General features: G+C 43.3%; 1 protein-coding gene across 1 annotated transcript in view; it reads left to right on the top strand.

Annotated features, from left to right (window-relative positions):
• UBE2O (ubiquitin conjugating enzyme E2 O) overlaps nucleotides 1-12,708 on the top strand; it is a 92,040-nt gene that overhangs the window by 60,711 nt on the left and 18,621 nt on the right. Inside the window, exons 14-15 of the mRNA XM_040330096.1 lie at nucleotides 4,894-5,575; nucleotides 9,712-9,848. Coding sequence (XP_040186030.1) covers nucleotides 4,894-5,575; nucleotides 9,712-9,848 — 819 coding nt within the window. The remainder of the gene's footprint in view (nucleotides 1-4,893; nucleotides 5,576-9,711; nucleotides 9,849-12,708) is intronic.

Below are 12,708 nucleotides of genomic sequence, written 5' to 3'. Positions count from 1 at the left end.
TGGAAAATGACAGCACTCTTGGTGATGGGATCCACAAACTTCAAGCGGAGTTCTGGCTGAAATATGACTTTTAAAATAAAAATACCTCTAGAATACTCATGTATGCTGTATACTATGCACAGTTTTCTATTTGTGCTGCATCATTTTTCTTTGAAGTTCCTGCACAGTGCCCCAATCTCCAGTGTTGTCATCTGAAGCCGCAGTGTCCTTCTTCCTGGATTCTGTGCATGCTGGCTACCCAGCATATGGCCAGGAACTGGAGAGCCATTGCAAGGCATTGGATGTCCATGGCTGGAAACTGGAGAGCCGTCCCCGGCTATTGGAGTTCTGCCAAGGTGTCAGTGGGCCTCGGCCGGGTGTTGAAAAGCCGCGATCGGGTGCTGGGGACCCACAGCTGGGAACCGGATACCCATCACCAGGTACTTGGGAAGCCTAGGCCACTGAGAAACCATGGCCCGGTGCCAGGGATCCCCGGCCAGGTACTGTGTGCTAAAGAACCGTGGCCAGATGCCAAAGAGCAGCCATTCAGCTCCAGGGAACCGCGATTCTTCTCCTCGTGGCGAGACACCATCTTAGACATAATGTGTCTGCTGTCTGCACACCCTCTTTTTGTATTGTTCCTGCCACCTAGAGGAAATCTAGAGAGCTGCAGCTATTCGTGTCTGTGAATCACCATCCCACTTATGGACTGTTCTCTATAGGTTGGACACCAGCCAGTGGAAGGGCGTTTGGATGAATGCAAAGACTGATGTTTTCCTATTGCTGTATGAAGAGGATACACAACTGTACTGATAGATTTGTGGTGGGCACTGTGACACTCTCCTCTGCTCTCTGGGGGCACACTGCTCAGTTCGGTTTGTGAGTGAATAGGGGCCCGCTCTACAGGTGAAACTCGAAAAATAATATTGTGCAAAAGTTTATTTCACGAATGCAACTTAAAAGGTGAAACTGATATGAGATGGACTCATTACATGTAAAGCAAGATAGTTCAAGCTGTGATTTGTCATAATTGTGATGAATATGGCTTATAGCTCATGAAAACCCCAAATCCACAATCTCATAAAATTTGAATATTACATGCAATCAATGAAACAAGGATTGTACATAGAACATTATCGGACCGAAACTGAAAAGTATAAGCATGCATATGTACTCAGTACTTGGTTTGGGCCCTTTTTGCAGCAATTAATGCCGCATGGCATGGAAGCCATCAGCCTGTGGCACTGCTGAGGTGTTATGGAATACTACATACATAGTTGCATAGTTAGGTTGAAAAAAGACACAAGTCCGTCCAGTTCAACCATAGAAAATAAAAATATATAATCTACAATCCCATATACCCAGTTCTGTACCCACAGTTGGTCCAGAGGAAGACAAAAAGCCCCAGCAGGGCATGATCATATTTGCTACAGCTGGAAAAATTCCTTCCTAATCCTCCGATAGGCAATCAGATTTTCCCTGGATCAACTTTACCTATAAATGTTAGTACTCTGTTATATTATGTACATTTAGGAAAGAACCTAGGCCTTAAAGCAATCTACTAAGCTGGCCAGAACCCCCTTCTATATTCCAAATTTTTCACAGCTCTTTCCATATTTTGGAAATTTAAATATTTTTCCTCCTAGATGTAAAGAGTGCCCCCTTGTCCTTTGTGTTGACCGTAAAACTAATAACTCAACACCAAGTTCACTTATATATTTGTACATGTTGATCATATCCCCCCTAAATTCAGTTCCTCTAATCTTTCCTCATAGCTGAGCTCCTCCATGCCTCTTATCAGTTTGGTTGCCCTTCTCTGCACTTTCTCCAGTTCTAGGATGCTTCAGTAGCGGCCTTCAGCTCTTCTGCATTGTTCGGTCTCATGTCTCATCTTTCTCTTGGCAATGCCCCATATATTCTCTATGGGGTTCAGGTCAGGTGAGTTTGCTGGCCAATAAAGGAAAGTAATCCCACGGTCATTGAACCAGGTTTTGGTGCTTTTGGCAGTGTGGGCAGGTGCCAAGTCTTGCTGGGAAAATGAAGTCAGCATGCCCATAGAGCTAGTCTATGGAAGGAAGCATGAAATGCTCCAAAATCTCCTGGTAGACGGCTGCGGTGACCCCGGACTTAATGAAGCACAGTGGACCAACACCAGCAGATGACATGGCTCCCCAAATCATCACAGACTGTGGGAACCTCACACTGGACTTCAAGCATCTTGCAGTGTGCGCCTCTCCATTCTTCCTCCATACTACGGCTCCTTGGTTTCCAAATGAGATGCAAAATTTGCTCCCATCAGAAAAGAGGACTTTGGACCACTGAGCAACAGACCAAGTGTGTTTTTCTTTAGCCCAGGTAAGACGCTTCTGATGTTTGTTGTTCAGGAGGCTTGACAAGAGGAATACGACATTTGAAGCCCATGTCCAGGATCAGTCTCTGTGTGGTGGCTCTTGATGCACTGACTCCAGCCTCAGTCCACTCCTTGTGAAAGTCCACAACACTTTTGTTGTCGACCAATGCCCAAGAATGGCTTTTTTTTATATATATATATATATATATATATATATATATATATATATATATATATATATATATATATATACGTGTGTGTGTGTCTGCTACAAGATTGGACCTTGGTCCTGAGTTGAAACAAATAATTCAATGTCTGTCCGGGTGTCCAATCCTGGTTACATTACTTAATAATAATAATATTATTATTTTTTATTTTCCTCTTTTGCCTTTTTGTGTCGCCCCTCTTTTTTTTTTTTTTTTTTCTGTGCATTTCGTCGTCTCGGGTGATTTGTGTGATGTGTCCATACCCTTGTGGGAGTTTGAAGATGGGAAGTAGCAAACTATAGACTACAACCACGTTGGGTTGAGGGAGGCGTTCCAGGGGTCTAGTTTTGGTGTAGTTTGGTAAACCGCTTATTTTTCCTTGCAATAGGAGTTTTTTTATTTTGGTAGACTTTCCCCAATAGTATCGAAATTTGGTTTAATGCAATTTTTTGGATAAGGGTTTGTGGGATGTGCACACACACACGTCTATATGTAACATGTTTTATGCTATGTTCATTATTATAATGCTTGAATGTTTTCTCTGTTTGTGGTACATGGATAATATCCCTTTTTTTGTAGAGCTGCACGATTCTGGCCAAAATGAGAATCACGATTTTTTTGCTTAGAATGAAGATCACGATTCGCACGGCGTAAAATCTTTTACATTTATACCAAAAAAAAAAAATGGGCTAACTTTACTGGCTATACAGTGCAACCTAAACTATTGCAACAACCGCCGTTTTATTCTCTAGGGTCTCTACTAAAAAAATATATGTTTGGGGGTTCTAAGTAATTTTCTAACAAAAAAAATGATTTTAACTTGAAAAGAGCTGTCAGAAAAAGGTTTGGTGTTTAAGTGGTTAAACGTTCCTAATTTACATACAGAAGTTTATTCCTTTGATGTAAAAGTCAATGTTTAGACTTAACTTTCCACTGATAAAGAATGTTTTCAAAACTTGGCAGGCTGCCCAGACTTTGACTTTTGGCTGAGAGCAGACAGGAAATTCTTTGCATACCAAAGTGCAGAAAGAATTATTTTCTTGTCAAAGATCGTGAAACCCTGTGTCAAGTTTTGCAACGGAAAAAGATCACGATAACAATTCTTAATGATTAATTGTGCAGCTCTACTTTTTTGTATAAATTTGTGTGGAAATAATTTCAATAAAACTAGATTGAAACTAATTACGTGACTTCTGAAAGCAATTCATTCCACAAAATTTTATTTGGGCGTAAAGGGGGCTGAATACAAATGCACGCTACTTTTTTTTCCAGATATTTTTATTTGTAAAAAAAAATTAAAACCATTGATAGTTTTTCCTTCCACTTCACAATTATGTGCCACTTTGTTGGTCTGTCGCATAAAATCCCAATAAAATACATTTACGTTTTTGGTTGTAACATGACAACATGTGGAAAATTTTAAGGGCCATGAATACTTTTTCAAGGCACCGTATATTTTTATTTTTCTGTCCGGTTGTGAACATTTATTTTCACTTCCTGTCTCTAATGCTGCGTACACACGATCATTTTTGAAAAATGTCATTTAAAATGATCGTGTGTGGGCTTCACATTGATTTTCCGGCTTCTGAAAAACGACAAATTCGAACATGCTGTATTTTTTCACGTCGTTTTTTTACAATGTCGTTTTTCGTTTTTGACATTTTTCGTGTTAAAAATGATCGCGTGTGGGCAAAAATAACGTTTTAAAGTTATGAAACGGGAGCGCTTGTTCAGGTAAAACTACCATTCATAATGGAGTAAGCACATTCATCACGCTGTAACAGACAAAAAAGCGCAAATCGTCTTTTACTAACAAGGAATCCGCTAAAAGCAACCCAAAGGCGAATAGAACTTCCCCTTTAGAGTGCCGTCGTACGTGTTGTACGTCACCGTGCTTTGTTCATCATTTTTCAAAAACGATGGTGTGTGGGCAACATCGTTTTTAATGATCAAGTTGGAAAAACGTCTTTTTTTTGGACAGGCTGAAAAACGTTTTTTTGTTCATGTCGAAAAATGATCGTGTGTACGCGGCATTAGATTCAACCGAAAATGAGCAGCCATCTCTATAAAGTAAAAGGATATGGCCTCTAAGCTGTCACTGAGGGAGATGTTTCTATTAAAACTTTTGCTCTTCCTGTTCTGATGACTACTATAATCATTATTTCCCATTGTTTTCTGTTCTGAAGATAGTGGTCACCGGGGCAAATAGAGAGGGGGAGTCTTGCCAGCAGACAGCTCTTAAAACCTTTAAAGGGATTCTATGCTTTTTCTTCCGAATCTAAAGCTAAAAGATATACTTTAACTCGTACACCATATTGCAAATTCCTTCCTGATCGCCTTTTTTATGTTTCTTCTCAGCAATTGTACAATGTGGAGTCAGAGATTGAAGAATCCCTTTATGACTCTGTAGGCAGCAGCTCCAGCGGTGCCTCCTCCGATGAATGGGAAGATGACAGTGACAGCTGGGAGACAGACAATGGCTTAACAGAGGATGAAAACGCACGGCTTGGGGCAGAGGCAATTGAGCACCTCCAAAACCAAACTGCTGCTTCCGAGCCCACGACACAAGCAGAAGTAGAAGATGCAGAGCCAGGTGCTTCTGCAGCTGCATTGGGGGCTTCAGGTCTTGTGGCCAAAGTGAATGAGAAAGAAGGGATTGTCAAGAGCTTTAAAGAACTTAAGGAGGCTATTAAGATTCTTGAGAGCCTGAAAAACATGACCGTGGAGCAGCTTCTGACTGGTTCTCCAACATCACCAATTGCTGAGCCAGAAAAATTCACTAGAGAAAAGAAATTCCTCGATGATATCAAGAAACTGCAGGAGAATCTCAAGAAGACACTTGATAATGTGGCAATTGCAGAGGAAGAAAAGATGGAGTCTGCTCCAGATGCTGATAAAGAGGACAAGGAAGCGCAGACCCCAGTCCGTTCTGAGTGGCCAAGTGACACCCCTGTACTGTGCCAGCAGTGTGGTGGCAAACCTGGAGTCATATTCACTAGCGCTAAAGGAGAGGTTTTCTCTGTGCTGGACACTGCACCAGGTAAGTGTTTTTGTTTGGTGTTTTGTACTTATCTCCTTGAGCTGGTAACCTTATTGTGACCTTTATTTTACATTACTTGTTAAAGGGGCGGTTCCCCTAAAAATAAACTTAACATTGCATTTCCCACATTAATGACAATTAGAATTGGCTGGTTTTATTTTAAAAAAAAACGTCCGTACGTACCGTTTGCTATATGCGTTCTCACCGCCGCTTCCGGGTACGATGGTGGGGCTGGGCGTTCCTAATTGATGGACAGGCATCCGACCGACTCATACATCGCGTCACGAGATGCCGAAAGAAGCCGAACTTCGGTGCGCATGCGCCGTATAGAGCCGCACCGACGTTTGGCTTCTTTCGGCATCTTGTGACGCGATGTATGCGTCAGTCGGATGCCTGTCCATCAATTAGGAACGCCCAGCCCCACCATTGTACCCGGAAGTGGCGGTGAGAACGCATATAGCAAACGGTACGTACGGACGTTTTTTTAAAATAAAACCAGCCAATTCTAATTGTCATTAATGTGGGAAATGCAATGTTGAAAGTTTATTTTTAGGGGAACCTCCACTTTAAAGTAAATGTAAACCCTAAGGGTCCTTTCACATGAGCGGACCGTTCGTCCGTTCATTACAAGTCCATTAACGGACTTGTAATGAATCCCTATGGGATCGCGTCCGTTAGCGGATGGAGCATCCGCTAGCGTCCGCGTCCGTCAGGATCCGCTTTTGCGAACGGAAGAAACCCCATTTTTCTTCTGTTCGGCGGAACGGATCGGATGCAGACGGACAGACGGTCCGTCTGCATCCGATCCCCCATAGGGGAGAGCGGAGCAGACACAGGGCGGTCTCTGCACTGTGTGCGGGGCCGCCCTATCCGCCGACAGCTCAGCGGGAATCCCCGCTGAGCTTTGGCGGACACACGGAGCGGACACAAACGGTCCGCTCCATGTGAAAGGACCCTAAGGCTCCATGCACACTGGCTTAAAGATCGCTGCTTCGGCAAGAGTTTTGTGTTCTGCCTGCAGGAGCAGCTCAATGTTATCCTATGTGTCCATGCACATTATGACGATTACAGGCATATCTTAAGCTCAACGTTTAGAGGCAGAAAAAAAAAATGGTTTGTGCTTCTGATTGGAGCTTACAGCCAGAAAAAAACGCAGAACGTCTAAACTTTGTACAAAAACAAACTGAGCATTTTTTTTCTGCCAAAGAGACCAGCTTTTTTTTTTTTTTTTTTTTTTTTTTAAATGGCCAAAAAAAAAATGCCTTTTAAACTAAATGCGAGTTACTGCTTTAACCTCCCTGGCGGTATGATTCTTTCAGAAAAAACATGCTGAAAGCGGTACCATTATTTGCAAGGAAATTTGGCGTTTTATATTGTAGGTCTGTCATTTTTAGAAATAACTCACTTAAATCTGACCAAACAAGCTTCTAATAGGCATCCCGGGTATGACATTTTTTTAAAAACAAAATTATAAATTATAATATAATAAATAATTATAAATAATTATAACAAATAATAATATAATTATAATAAAAATTATTCAATAATGTAATCAAATCAAAATCACTGAAATTTGCTCAGTTGCAGAATTGTTGCTGTCATTATTTTTATTTTTTTATGACGAATTTCCCCACAAATCGCTATCGCACAATTCTGCAAGTGATTATAATTTATTATCGCTGTTTTTTAGCTGATCTAAAACTATTTTTGACATAAAGGGACACTTTTGGTTGCTATGGACAATCTACAGTTTGCAGGGAGAAAGAAACGTTTTTATTATATAAAATGACATGCATGACACAGGACAGACCACTAGGGACAGGGGGGGTGTGTTTTTTTTACATACAGTACTGTAATCTATAAGATTACAGTATACTGTATGTATAGTGTTTGTTTACTTTTTTGAATTTGGCGCCGTTCTCCGTCCCCGTGCGTCGTAACGTCGCAGGGAACGGAGATCGGCGTCACACGGAGGCACTGTGTGAATCGAGCGAGGTCCTGCTCGCTCACACAGCGCGGTGGCATCGCTGGATCCAGGGACAAGGTAAGTAAAACTCCCTGTACATCCAGCGAGGCGAGCCCGAGTCTGACTCGGGGTTACCGATCCTAGCCCAAAAATCTCACCCCGAGTCAGACTCGGGAACACCGCCCAGGAGGTTAACAGGCTGTTACAGGCTGTTACAGGCGTTTCAAATGCTTTTGAACATCCGTTTTTTGCTTTCCAAAAAAATGCTTCTAAACTCAACTGCCTAGAAACTACTATAAACGACCCAGTGTACTGATAAGATAACATAGAGGAGTTCAGGGGCAGCGGGAAAATAAAAAACACCCAACTGCTCCTAAATGTCTGTTTACCAACAGCAGTGTACATGAAGCCTAAGGCCTTTTCCACATGTGGCGAACGCCGTCGCTACGGAGTCCACTAGCTCCCGCCAGTTCAGTGGGAGATCTCTCCGCTGGTCTCCGCTGAGCTGGCGGATGACAAGTCCCTCTCTGCTCACTGAGCCGGGAGGGGCTTTTGCATTGTCGCTGTCTCCTATGGAGAGATCTGATGAAAACGGACATGCTGTCCGTTTTCATCAGATCTCACCTGATCCGCTATAAACAGACACGCTGTCCGTTTTCATCAGATCTCGCCTGATCCGCTATGTACGGATGGGGACGTATCGCCATCCGTCTGATTTTGGCGGATCGGGATCTATGTCAGCGGACATGTTTCGGCTGACATCTGATGCTCCATAGGCATGCATGGAGCGGCCCTTCAGGTCTGCCGTCAAAACTGACAGGTGGACCTGAACGGTCCGACCGTGTGAAAGGGGCCTAAGTGTTTTATCTGTTCAGTAAGTGCAAACAAGAATACCTGTTAATTATTTTCAGAAAAAGACCAAGCTTCTCTGTTATGTTGAAGAGAGTAATTGGACCTACTAATGCTGATTTTAGACTACAAAACAATTGGCCTCTTTGTCATGGCCATGAGGACAATGGGATGAACTTTTTACTTAAGCAAAAGACAACTGGGTAGGACTGACCTGTCAGCCCACAACAAGAAATAAGTTGATAAGTGCATCTTCCTTCCTTTGTTTTTTTTTTTACATGGGGTCTTTAAATGGATGTACAGCAAAATATATTTATAAAGAGACCCTTTTAGGATACACCCCATGGGATTCCCTATTGCACTGAATGTGCAGCTTCCATTAACCTAGAGATGGAACTTTGATGAGTGGATGAATAGTGCTGGAACCTTTAAAAGTTTCCATATAAGTAATGTCTGAAAGATGGGCTTGGCCGCTTCTGTGCTTGAGAGGATTCCATAATCATTTTGGGCTGTACCTCGATTGAGTAGAGCTGGAATTGAAACATTGTGATGACAAAGTCCAGATAAAAGCTTATTTTAATTTTAAAAAATTTACACAAAGTCGCCATGTTTGTGGAGCCAATGCGCACACACACTTCAGCAGGGCTTCTTGGGAAGAAAGCGGTGCATTAGGACCTGGGAACATTAATATAGGCTGTGGAGTATCGAAAGGTAAACCAGATCGTCAGCAGCTCTACTCTGACCTGGAACTTGAACGTTTTTTCAGAGCGAAAATCCTTATACATGCATCCACGTTCTTGAATTTTCATTTGTTGCTGCAGTTCTTAAGACCCCTTTCACACTGGCACTAACGCTAAAAATGGTGCATGCAAAGCAACCTGAAACAGCCGCTGCTGTCCAGTGTGAAAGCCCCGAGGGCTCTCACACTGGAGCGGTGCGCTAGCAGGATGGTAAAAGTCCTGCTAGCAGCATCTTTGGAGCGGTGAAGCAGCGGTTGTATACCGCTGTTGCCTATTGAAATCAATGGGGCACCACGGCTATGGAGAGGCGCTTTGCGGTGGTTTTAACCCTTTCTCGGCTGCTAGCGGGGGGTAAAAGTGCCTCACTAGCGGCCGAATAGCGCCGCTTTACCCCCGCCCCAGTGTGAAAGGGGCCATAGGGTTTTAGTGGGATGGACATGGTACCGCAAGTCACTCTGTTTTCCGACACAAGTTCTGGTTCATGTTTATCATGTTATGGAATCTAGTATCTGAAATTAAGGGCACTAGAGTTAATGATTTGGAAATCGAAGTGTCTGATGTATATCTCTGCTTTCCCCCAGAGAGCCATAGTTTTAAGAAACTAGAATTCCAGGCCCCTGAAGCTAAGAAGTTCTTTAGCACTGTCCGTAAGGAGATGGCTCTGCTCGCCACATCCCTCCCTGATGGTATCATGGTGAAAACGTTTGAAGATAGAATGGTAAGTCCTTTTCATTTGTTACCAGTATACTTTTCTTCATGACCTGTTTTTGCTGCCCATTGGTGAACTTTCCTCCTCCCCCTTTTTTTTTTTTTTTTTTTTTTTTATTTTCTTTTCTTTTTCTTTATAAATCAACTAAAATGGGTAAGTGTTAGAAACTATAATTTTTGTGTGTTCTTTTGGCAAACCATCCTGTCCTTTTCAAGCTGTCAGTTTGGACAGGAAGAAGTTGGAATCTTCCAAGTGAGGTCACGGCAAAGTGAACTTGATCAAAATTATTTACTCTTCCCAAGTCTATCAAAAATTACAAGGGGGGAAAAAGCATTTTGTTGGCTTAAGAGCAGGGATGGTAAAGGAAATCGACAATACTTGCCTTTCATGGGCTCCGCCATCTACTAAAGTGGCTGTTAAGCCACGTTTGTTCTTCTTACAATCCCCTCTTTTCTATTCCATTATTCCCCTCCATGCATGTTTTTGAAAAATTGTCCCTTCATACTCAATTTCAGAGCAGCGCTCACATGACTGCCCGCTGCTGTCTACAGTGGGCGGAGCTGATCATACTCGGGAGGCAGGAAGGAGAGCTGTGGGTGGTCATGGGAGCGCCATATTTTTGATAAAAATGTTGCACGGGGCACCTAATGTAATAGAACAGAGGGGATAATAGCGAGAAATCAATTATTTTTGCAGGAAGGAAGCGGTCGGCCAGGGCACTAGCTGACAGGGGGGGGGGGGGGGCTGAGGACAGGGTAGAGAGGACAGAACAGGGCTGAGGGAGGCACATAAACTGACCAGTGTCTGGGTTCAGCAGACATGGTAAACTGTGTTTAGTTTACAGGGGGAGGGAAGAACCAGGCAGAATCAGCCAGGTATTTCAGGTGATACAGGGGGCCAAATTACACAGCACAAGCACTGTGCTGTATAACATTATTTAACCACTTAAGACCCGGAGCAATATGCAGGTAAAGGACCAGGCCCCTTTTTGAGATTCGGCGCTGTGTCGCTTTAACTGACAATTGCGCGGTCGTGCGACGTGGCTCCCAAACAAAATTGGCGTCCTTTTTTTCCCCACAAATAGAGCTTTCTTTTGGTGGTATTTGATCACCTCCTGCGGTTTTAATTTTTTGCGCTATAAACAAATAGTGTGACAATTTTGAAAAATATGCAATATTTTTTCCTTTTTGCTATAATAAATATCCCCCAAAAATATATAAAAAAAAATTAAAAATTCCTCAGTTTAGGCCGATACGTATTCTTCTACCTATTTTTGGTAAAAAAAAATCGCAATACGCGTTTATCGATTTGGTTTGCGAAAAATTTATAGTTTTTACAAAATAGGGGATAGTTTTATTGCATTTTTATTAATAATTTTTATTTATTTTATTTTTTTACTACTAATGGCAGCGATCAGCTTTTTTTTTTTTTTTTTTTTTTCGGGACTGCGACATTATGGCGAACACATCGGACAATTTAGACACATTTTTGGGACCATTGTCATTTTCACAGCAGAATGTGCTATAAAAATGCATTGTTTACTGTGAGAATGACAATTGCAGTTTAGGAGTTAACCCCTACAGCGCCCCCTAGTGGTTAAGTGTGACCTCATATATGTTTCTAACTGTACGGGGGCTGGATGTGTAACGTCATTGAACGTCCTTCCCTATATCAGGGAACAGACAATCAATGACACTGCCACAACGAAGAACAGGGACGGTGTGTTTACACACACCTCTCCCTGTTCTTCAGCTCCGGTGACCAGGTCACGGAGCTTCGGACCGGGGTCGCGAGCGCGCCGCCGGCGGTGCGCTTGCGACCCCACGGCTGGGCTTAAAGCGGAGCTCCACCCTAAAGTGGAACTCGCGCTGATCGGAACCCGCCCCCCCTCCGGTGTCACATTTGACACCTTTCAGGGGGGAGGGGGGTGGGGGGTGCAGATACCTGTCTAAAGACAGATATTTGCACCCACTTCCGGCCACACGTCACGGGCAAAAGACGTGTTTTTTCTGACTTCCCGTCTGTCCCCCGTTGTGTGCTGCGAACACTCGGCTCCCAGCACACAGCGTGTGAGCCAATCGGCGGGCGCAGCGCGACTCGCGCATGCGCCATAGGGAACCGGGTAGTGAAGCCGGAGCGCTTCACTTCCTGGTTCCCTCACTGAGGATGGCGGGGGGAGCAGCAGAGAGACGAGCGATCGCTCGTCCTCTGCTGCGGACGGCGCTGGACTCCAGGACAGGTAAGTGTCCTAATATTAAAAGTCAGCAGCTGCAGTATTTGTAGCTGCTGGCTTTTAATATTTTTTTTTACTGGCACATCCGCTTTAATGAATCGCATACGGGTATGTGATTGTGCCCAGCCGTGCCATTCTGCCAACGTATATCGGCGTTAGGCGGTCCTTAAGTGGTTAAAGGAAAAGGATACATTTTTATTTTTCGTTTTTTATTATGGTTACAGACACTTTAACTTTCCTGCCCTTATGTGAATCTGTTGTATTTCCTCAAATGAACAAAGTACTGTCTTTTGTTAATGTAGACACTCTGTCCTAAATGTAAAAATTACAGTATCTCACCAAAGTGAGTACACCCCTCACATTTTTGTAAATATGGTGTCAAGCGTGTGTGGTGGCAACCAGGTGAGGAGTACAAAGACGAGTGTGTCTTGTCTACGGTCAAGCATGGTGGTGGGGGTGTCATGGTCTGGGGCTGCATGAGTGCTGCTATCACTGGGAAGCTTCAGTTCATTGAGGGAACCATGAATACCAACATGCACTGTGACATACTGAAGCAGAGCATGATCCCCTCCCTCCAGAGACTGGGCCTCAGGGCAGTGTTTCAACATAATGACCCCAAACACCTCCAAGACAATC

Source organism: Rana temporaria, chromosome 12 (assembly GCF_905171775.1).
Source record: "Rana temporaria chromosome 12, aRanTem1.1, whole genome shotgun sequence".
In the NCBI taxonomy this organism is placed as follows: domain Eukaryota; kingdom Metazoa; phylum Chordata; class Amphibia; order Anura; family Ranidae; genus Rana; species Rana temporaria.
The sequence above is the reverse complement of the archived record's forward strand: the minus strand, read 5'-3'. Positions and strand labels throughout refer to the sequence as shown.